The sequence below is a fragment of the Hibiscus syriacus genome, unplaced genomic scaffold (assembly GCF_006381635.1).
Source record: "Hibiscus syriacus cultivar Baekdansim isolate YM2019G1 unplaced genomic scaffold, ASM638163v2 tig00112206_pilon, whole genome shotgun sequence".
Classification (NCBI taxonomy): domain Eukaryota; kingdom Viridiplantae; phylum Streptophyta; class Magnoliopsida; order Malvales; family Malvaceae; genus Hibiscus; species Hibiscus syriacus.
The window spans coordinates 2,293,221-2,301,652 of NW_024063267.1; the positions used below are offsets into that span (position 1 = coordinate 2,293,221).

Consider the following 8,432-nt stretch of genomic DNA (forward strand, 5'->3'; position numbering starts at 1 on the left):
GCAATAAACCAGTGTTTGCATGCTTCGGCTCTGGAGTTTCGAAAACTCAGTCTGAGAAGCATATCATCCACTCATTTTGTAAGCCTCTTTCAGAATCTCTTTAGGCTTCCCAAGAGAGCTCGAGTTCCGGCTCCGTCCTTTGCTTGAAGCCACTCATAGAGTCCAATAACTGACGGTTTGCTTTCGATGAGATGGTCAACAATATCTGTTAAAATGTAGTTGGTGTTTTGGAGGAGATGGTCAATAATATATGTCAAAATCGGATCAGATCCGGATATTTGGATATTCGATCCGAAATTTCGGATATCCGATTTTTTCGGATCAGATACGGATCATTACTTTAAGTAACTGAAATTTTCGGATATCCAAAAATTCTAATCGGATAATATCGATATCTGATAGTGCACACCCCCAGGATAAACAGTGGCTTTTATGTATATGTGGATATCACTACCGAAAGGATAAACGTGAAGTTTCATAATGTTGACCACATATTATGTGTGTTTCTAAATCACTGAATGGAGGCTAAAGCAGTGGGAATTTTTGTTCAGAATCTTTAATTTTATGGTTCTCGCAAATGTTTAATGGAAAATGAAATGAGACATTTTCCTCACCATTTAAATTTGTCAGAAATTATTAATGAAAAAGAAAGGATAACCAGAAAAAAATAGAAAAGGAAGGATCTAAGAAATTAACAGGACCATTTTCCAGCCTCCAAATACAAACTTTAACTGTCTTTACATTGACCACGTGACGGAAGCGATGATCAACTATATTAAGACCCAACCAACCACGGTCAGCCATGTCAGCGATTTCATTTTATCCGAAATTGCGTCCGGGTTCAATGAACCTGGTTCCCCGTCTTTCATCAGCCTATTTAATCGTTTAGCTCCCTCACCCTCTCCTTCAAACGCAAAACACAGGAAACAAAATCCAGAATCTCAGGGGAGCCAAACTGTTGTTTTTCCTTTTTTCTTATAAACAAAAGTATAAATTTTCGAAGATGGCGTTTGCTGTTACTTCTTCTTCGGCTGCGATTTCTGTTTCCAGCTTTTCTCGTTCAAGTTCCTCAGACCTCAAAGGTACTTTAATTTCATTTTTTTTAACAAAATTTTTTTTTGGGGGATCAATCAGGCTTATTGATGTTTTTGTTTGGGTTTTCCAGTCCCGCAAATTTGTTCATTCCGACTGGCGGATCGCCATGCAACGGTGAATCTATCTCAAAAACGTTGCGCAGTGAAGCCCGTGAACGCAGAGCCAAAAAGGAATGATTCCCTGCTCCCTCAGGCTGCAAGCATCTCTGCTCCTGGTAAAAATGCAGAAAATTTTATTCATTTTTTTAGTTGTTAATTAATATTGATTATAGATGTTTGATCGGGTTTTACTATTTATGGATTAACAGAAGTGTCGGAAAAAGTTGAGGTGGAGGATTTTGAGAAACTGGCCAAAGAACTTGACAGCGCTTCTCCACTTGAAATCATGGATAAGGCTTTAGAGAAATTTGGAAACGACGTCGCTATTGCTTTCAGGTACCTCAAAATTTATTAGCTTCATTAACCTATATTGCCTAAGCAATTTCATCTAATGTTTTCACCGTGGGATCTAAAGTGTAAATTAAATACGATTTTTTAATGTGTTGGTGCCACTGTTACTTTTCAAATTGCTAGATTCGTTTGATGTTATGGTGAATTTGAGTGTGATGGAATATTTTAATTAATTAAATTTTGTTTTGGCAGTGGGGCGGAGGATGTTGCTTTGATCGAGTATGCAAAATTGACTGGTAGACCATTTAGGGTTTTTAGCCTTGATACTGGTAGGCTGAACCCTGAAACTTACCGATTCTTTGATGAGGTTGAGAAGCATTACGGGATTCGTATCGAGTACATGTTTCCGGATGCTGTTGAAGTTCAGGCCTTGGTTAGGAGCAAAGGGTTGTTCTCATTTTACGTGGACGGGCACCAAGAATGCTGCCGAGTTAGGAAAGTGAGGCCTTTGAGGAGAGCACTCAAGGGGTTACGTGCTTGGATTACTGGTCAAAGGAAAGATCAGTCTCCAGGAACGCGATCGGAGGTTCCTGTTGTTCAAGTTGACCCTGTTTTTGAAGGTTTGGATGGTGGGGTTGGTAGCTTGGTGAAGTGGAACCCGGTTGCCAATGTTGATGGTATAGACATTTGGAACTTCCTCCTGGCGATGAATGTACCGATCAATTCTTTGCATTCCCAAGGATTTGTATCCATCGGTTGCGAGCCTTGCACTAGACCAGTATTACCAGGACAACATGAGAGGGAAGGAAGGTGGTGGTGGGAGGATGCCAAGGCCAAGGAGTGTGGTCTCCATAAAGGGAACTTGAAACAACACAGTGCTGCTCAACTTAATGGAAATGGAAATGGGGCTGCCGCTCATACTGACATTTTCAATAGCCAGAATTTGGTCACATTGAGTAGGGCAGGAATTGAGAATTTGACCAGGTTGCAGAACCGGAAAGAGCCTTGGATTGTTGTACTCTATGCCCCATGGTGTCCTTATTGCCAGGTAACCCTGCTTCATAGTGTGCAGAATTAGGTTGAAAAATGTTGTTTGTTTTTGGGTTTTAATCTGACGGATCAATGTATAAATTTTGAACAGGCTATGGAAGAATCATATGTTGCGTTGGCTGAGAAGTTGGCAGGCTCTGGCGTGAAGGTTGCGAAATTCAGAGCTGATGGTGAACAGAAGGAGTACGCACAGAAAGAGTTGCAGTTGGGAAGCTTCCCCACCATACTCTTCTTCCCCAAACACTCAGCTAAGCCAATAAAGTATGCCTCTGAGAGGAGGGATGTTGATTCATTGATGGCCTTCGTTAATGCACTCCGATGATGGGATTGTCGAATTGACAAGAATCAAATGTTGAGGAGTGGTACATGCTGGTTTTCAATATATATTCGAGTGTTGGGTTCTATCGAAACATGTCTCAGCAAGAAACAAACTCATTAACCCAGATTTTGTCATATACTTCCAGCACCCAGAGCATCAAAATGAGCTTTGTGTGTTTTTGTAAAATCTACATATGAGATTGATGAGTTGTCTATTAAAATCTGTATTTTCCTCCGAAACTTCAGTACCTGAGCTTATATAGTATCATTAATACTCGAGAATTAGAGAACTGTTTTCATTGTTTTTCCACAAGCACGGAAGAACAAAATCCAGTTATCTGCAGTTCCCAAAGAAAGTAGAAGGAAATGCAATGGATTTTTGTTGAAATTAATTAAAAAATTTCCGTGTACGGTTAAAAATCCTTCCTAATTTTCAAAATTGATCAACATTTGAGTACTTAATGTTCAACCCTAAAATGCTAATATCTAAAGCATCAAAGCAAGGAGACAGGAAAGAATAAATAATTCACTATTGGTAGACATTTGCAACCCCAACATGTGAATTATGCTCGTGACTCGGTAGTCGCTTGTTATGGTGTATTGGTGTACCTGAGCTGATGAGATGCTGTGTTGTTTTTGTTTGATGCTTGGCGGTATCCTCCATGTTCATCACGTTATTGTCTTAGCTCTTCTGGAATTTTGTTCCCACCCAATTGTGCAAATAACATTTTTATGGAGTTGGGGGTTGGAATCATTAAAGCAAATTTATGCATCCTAAGATGTATTAATCTAATGAGTCATAGCCTAGGGTTCTCGTAGTCGGTATTTTTTGGGCCAAATACACTTTGAAGAAGCATTATCCAACGGGGCCTAAGGAAAGAAAGCAGCTAAAAACGCCGCGAGCAGCTTGCCGACGTCTCTCTGGAGTCGCCAGCCTGTATTGTTTAATCAACCTTCAAGAAACATCTCAAACTCACCAGACCTCATTTACGATGGTGCCCCTCCTCACTCCTCACCCGCCACTGCTTCTAACCAATAACTATTGCCTTAGCACTTTCCCCAAAGTAACGCTCACCAAACACAAGAATTATAATGTGCTATTGTTGATCCTGTGGGCAGAACTCTCACAACATGTTAAAAGAACAAACACAGAGAAACAAATTTAGTTTGTCGGCTCAAAGGGTATTCTGGTAAATGCATGGCTAGAAATTGGAAAAAAAAATACCTCCTTGGGGAAGCAAAGAAAACCAGTTAAGCCCCTAAAAGAGTCTTTGAATTTGCTAATCTTTTGATAAATGTCAGTACCTTTCTTCCTTCTTACTGTAGTGTCGACCTCTTATGTAGATCCCAATCAGAACCAATATAAATGCCACGGGATAATCTAGTGACCACCCATAGAAATCTTGCAAAGATAATGTTAGGATTTCCAGCAGAGGATGCAGAAATAAAGCTGAAGCTCCTCTTCAATGGCGAACTCTAAGTTCATCACTTATTTTATTATCATCGTTTTGTTCTGCTTTACAGTTCCTTCTACAGGTAATTTCTCTAAAAATCCCAGTTGAAATTAGCTTACTAGAAATCACAGAAACCGATAAAGGTTCAATTTGTAAAGAATATATTTTTCAATTTTACAATTTTTTTTTGCAGCAAAGTCATCTGCTTTAGTCCAAGAAATTAAGCAGCAAAGTCAAGAACAAGATAAAGAACCGTTTGTGGGTGTTAACATAGGCACGGATGTCTCAGATCTGCTGTCACCAACGGAGTTGGTTTCATTCTTGCAAGTGCAAAGAATTTCGCACATTCGACTTTATGATGCAAACCAAGATATACTCAAAGCCTTGGCGAAGACAAAGATCCGGGTCATTATCAGTGTACCAAATAACCAGCTTTTGGCAATAGGTTCATCCAACACCACGGCGGCTTCTTGGGTTGGTCGAAACGTCGTTGCTTACTACCCGGAAACACTCATCACCGGTATTGCTGTTGGAGATGAGGTTTTAACGACCGTACCGTCCTCGGCTCCTTTGCTGCTTCCTGCAATTCAGTCTCTTTACAGTGCTTTAGTGGCTGCGAATTTGCATACTCAAATCAAGGTTTCAACCCCCCATGCAGCTTCCATTATTCTTGATACCTTTCCTCCTTCTCAGGCTTACTTTAACCAAAGCTTGACTTCAGTTATGGTACCTTTGCTTCAGTTTTTGTCAACAACTGGGTCTTTTTTAATGATGAACCTTTATCCTTATTATGTGTTTATGGAGAATAAAGGTGTGGTTCCCTTGGATAATTCCTTGTTTAAGCCATTGACACCGTCTAAAGAAATGGTTGATCCAAATACTTTGTTGCATTACACTAATGTGCTTGATGCTATGATTGATGCCGCATATGTTTCTATGAAGAATTTAAACGTTACTGATGTTGTGGTGCTTGTTAGTGAGAGTGGGTGGCCTTCGAAGGGGGACTCAAAAGAGCCTTATGCTAGTAAAGATAATGCAGATACCTATAATTCGAATCTTATCAAGCTTGTCTTAGATCGTAGTGGAACCCCATTGCATCCAGAAATCACTTCCAGTGTGTATATATATGAGTTGTTCAACGAGGACTTGAGGTCACCCCCAACATCAGAGGCGAATTGGGGATTGTTTTATTCGAATTCACCCCAGTTTATTTGCTTCACGTGTCAGGAAGTGGAACCTTTTTGGCAAATGATACAACTAACCAAACCTTTTGTATTGCAATGGATGGAGTTGATTCAAAGACATTGCAGACAGCTCTGGACTGGGCTTGTGGTCCTGGGAGGTCAAATTGCAGTGAGATTCAACCTGGGGAGAGCTGCTACCAGCCTAATAATGTGAAGAATCATGCTTCTTATGCATTGATAGCTACTATCAGAAGGAAGGGGAAACTTCCGGTTCCTGTGACTTTAAGGGAGTGGCCATGATAACTACCACTGACCCAAGTAAGTGTCGCCACATCCATTCCTCAAATCAACATTTGTTTTTAGTTATACATTGCCCCTCAATGGATTTGAATTTGTTCTCATGGCCGTTTTAAGTGGTTTCTAGTAATACAAGTGCTCAGCCCTATGTCGTGATCGAACTATTTTAGATGAAAAATCAGAAATGGGGATATTTGACATTCAGCATTAGTCTTGTTTGTGTGCTTCCCTTTTATACAGTTCCTTAGCTGCAAGAATATGATATTTTAGTCCCCAACTATTGTCCATTTACCATAGTCTACAACAATGTATTCTTTACAGCTAACTTATTGCTTAAGCATAAGTAGATATGTTTTAAAATATAAATCCCAGTTATCAGAAAGTAAAGTTGTGGGAATATTGCACTTCCAAGTTAGAAATCAAGCAAGTAGGAATACTCAATGGGGGGAAAAAGGTTACTTCCATGAAAGAACGGGTGCACAGTTTCTACCTGTCAGAATCACATGGGTTCTTTTTGTGATTGGAAGGTGGAAAAAGGATGTGGAATGATATTTTCTTCTTCAAGTAGGGAACTATAATTCTTCTTGGACCCTTGGTTCCTAGTGAGCCCCACTGCAAAGCATTACCTTGCTAAGCCTCTGGCCCATCTTCATGTTTACGTTGCCTAAGAAAATGACACTTTGTGTTTGCAGTCATCTATCGTCTTGTATCTTATGAAAGGTTTTACTAGTCCAAATGGAATCTATATATGCCTTTGGTTCTCAGTTCTTTTTTTCCTTCCATTTTCTTAGCACTGATTTCATCGTACTATATTAGAAATCTGAGATGTTTTCTCTTTTCTAAATTTGTGCTGTATATTTACAGGTCACGGGAGCTGTGCATTCCCAGGAAGGTGAGACATTTTATTATTTACATCCATTCCTTCTACATTATAAGTGCCGTTAAATCATCATGTAGTTAGAGCAAATTGCATAAAGTTCCTACTTCCTAACAAAGAACTCTTGATTTCTGTTTGCAGTAAGAAGGTAAGCAGTAAAAAGACGGGAACGATTTTAAACTCGACGGAAGCAAATGGTGCAGGTGAAAGGCTAAAATTAAACACTTTCCACAGCAGCCAAATAAGTGCGAGTACTGTAGCATTCTGTATTTTGCTATTCATTTCGTTTGTGACCACTAGATGAGGAAGAAAATAGAAATATATATTTTTGAAAAGGTATCATTGTTTTTGCATTTGATTCATAATAGATCATTTTGTGCGAAGTCAAAAAGAAATCTCTGACGATGATGACTAGCAGAAGTGTGATTAGTCTGCACCATGCAATCAAGCAGGAGAAATGGGATCAGTTTTGGCACTTTTATGGCCAAGTTCAAGAGAATCTTTTCTGGTTAAAACAAAAAGTTTCTTAGCATTTCTGAACAGTTTGTGTGAGTGGAAGGAGTTTAATTCTTGTGCCGAGATGAATTCAACCTGATGTTTCCCAGTTTTAGAGGAATGGTAGAGGGTGATTTAATGGCACCCTTTTCCTAAGAATGGTCTGATGTAATTCTGTCTTCTTTTCGTTACCGACAGAGGACAACAATATTAAGAGGGGAAGTACATTTTTTTGCCAAGGAAAACATTTTATAAACCTCTTTTAGGCAGTGATTTCGTGGAAAATTTTGACCAACAATTCAAACGGATTAATTATTGGCCCAATAGATTAACACCAACATTAATTTGCAATTTACAACATTTGTTACAGTATAGGGTAAATTCGTCACGTCTACATAAGGAGTTTGTTAGGATATTATTTTTTAATTAATATGGGTGTGTAAGTCCCACGGGATCAAATTTTTTAATAGATTTACTAGAATTCGCCATGCTCACATGACGAGAAAGTTTAAAATATATTATTTTTTGTAATTAAAATAATATTTAATAATTATAAATCTATTTTTTAAATCATGGATTTCGTCATGTGATTAGTTCTGTTTGAACGAGTAGATTCTAACGGCCATAACAGGTAGTCCATTGGAACTCATCGTGTGGGTGTGATGAGTTCCACAAACTAGTCGTTTATGGTCATTGGATTTGGAACTATAAATAGGGATTTGAGGGTTAAAGGTTTGTATTGTGATTTGTTGAGAAGAAAAATAGTTGATTGAGAGAAAAAATTATTTTTTTAAGATTTTGCAATAAAATGTCTATCTGAGAATAAATACTATGTATTGACAATGTTCATATTTCATCTCTTGAATTGACTCCGTAAGATTTATTTCTTATATTTTTAAAAGTTTAAGTTATAATAATAATATTGTTGTTTTGAAAATTTTATTACTTGTTTGAATTTTAAATTGTAGGAAGAATATCGGGCTTTCGTCATCGAGAATGAAAAATGATGAGTCACATAAGCAAACTGTTATTTATCTACAACAATATGGATTGTATATTGTCACATTTCTTCATGGTTTTAGGGTAATGTCTGCACTGATTTTGGCGTTGTTAAACGTTGGAGACCCAAACTCATATATTTCATTTTCCTAGACTCCTAGTAAAACAACAATTACTTTGGAAGATGTAGTTTACTAACTCAATGTTTCGATAAATGGTGCGATATTGGTGAAGCATAACAATTACTGCCATTCTTCACTATAGCAATTCTAAA

At 38.3% G+C, this 8,432-nt stretch overlaps 1 protein-coding gene and 1 pseudogene across 2 annotated transcripts; both read left to right on the top strand.

Moving 5' to 3' along the window:
- The first annotated feature begins 891 nt into the window (after positions 1-891).
- On the top strand, positions 892-3,032 carry LOC120175371 (5'-adenylylsulfate reductase 2, chloroplastic-like). 2 transcript variants are annotated; one of them, XM_039182001.1, is made up of 6 exons: positions 892-1,082; positions 1,166-1,309; positions 1,403-1,529; positions 1,737-2,532; positions 2,626-2,863; positions 2,962-3,032. In XM_039182001.1, exons 1-5 carry the CDS (start codon positions 1,004-1,006, stop codon positions 2,854-2,856), a joined length of 1,377 nt encoding a protein of 458 aa, XP_039037932.1. In that variant the 5' UTR covers positions 892-1,003; the 3' UTR covers positions 2,857-2,863; positions 2,962-3,032. The 2 variants fall into 2 exon arrangements, with proteins under 2 accessions (XP_039037932.1, XP_039037933.1); XM_039182002.1 differs by lacking the exon at positions 2,962-3,032 and having other exon boundaries at positions 2,626-2,866.
- A 1,037-nt stretch (positions 3,033-4,069) lies between these two features.
- Positions 4,070-7,042, top strand: LOC120175370 (annotated as a pseudogene).
- The last annotated feature ends 1,390 nt before the right edge of the window (positions 7,043-8,432 follow it).

What these genes read in the sequence shown, in the direction of transcription:
- LOC120175371 (XM_039182001.1), top strand. Translation starts at nt 1,004, where the DNA reads ATGGCGTTTGCTGTTACTTCTTCTTCGGCTGCGATTTCTGTTTCCAGC. An exon ending in AAGTTCCTCAGACCTCAAAG is followed by an intron (nt 1,083 to 1,165) that starts GTACTTTAATTT and finishes TGGGTTTTCCAG; the next exon opens with TCCCGCAAATTTGTTCATTC. An exon ending in CATGGTGTCCTTATTGCCAG is followed by an intron (nt 2,533 to 2,625) that starts GTAACCCTGCTT and finishes AATTTTGAACAG; the next exon opens with GCTATGGAAGAATCATATGT.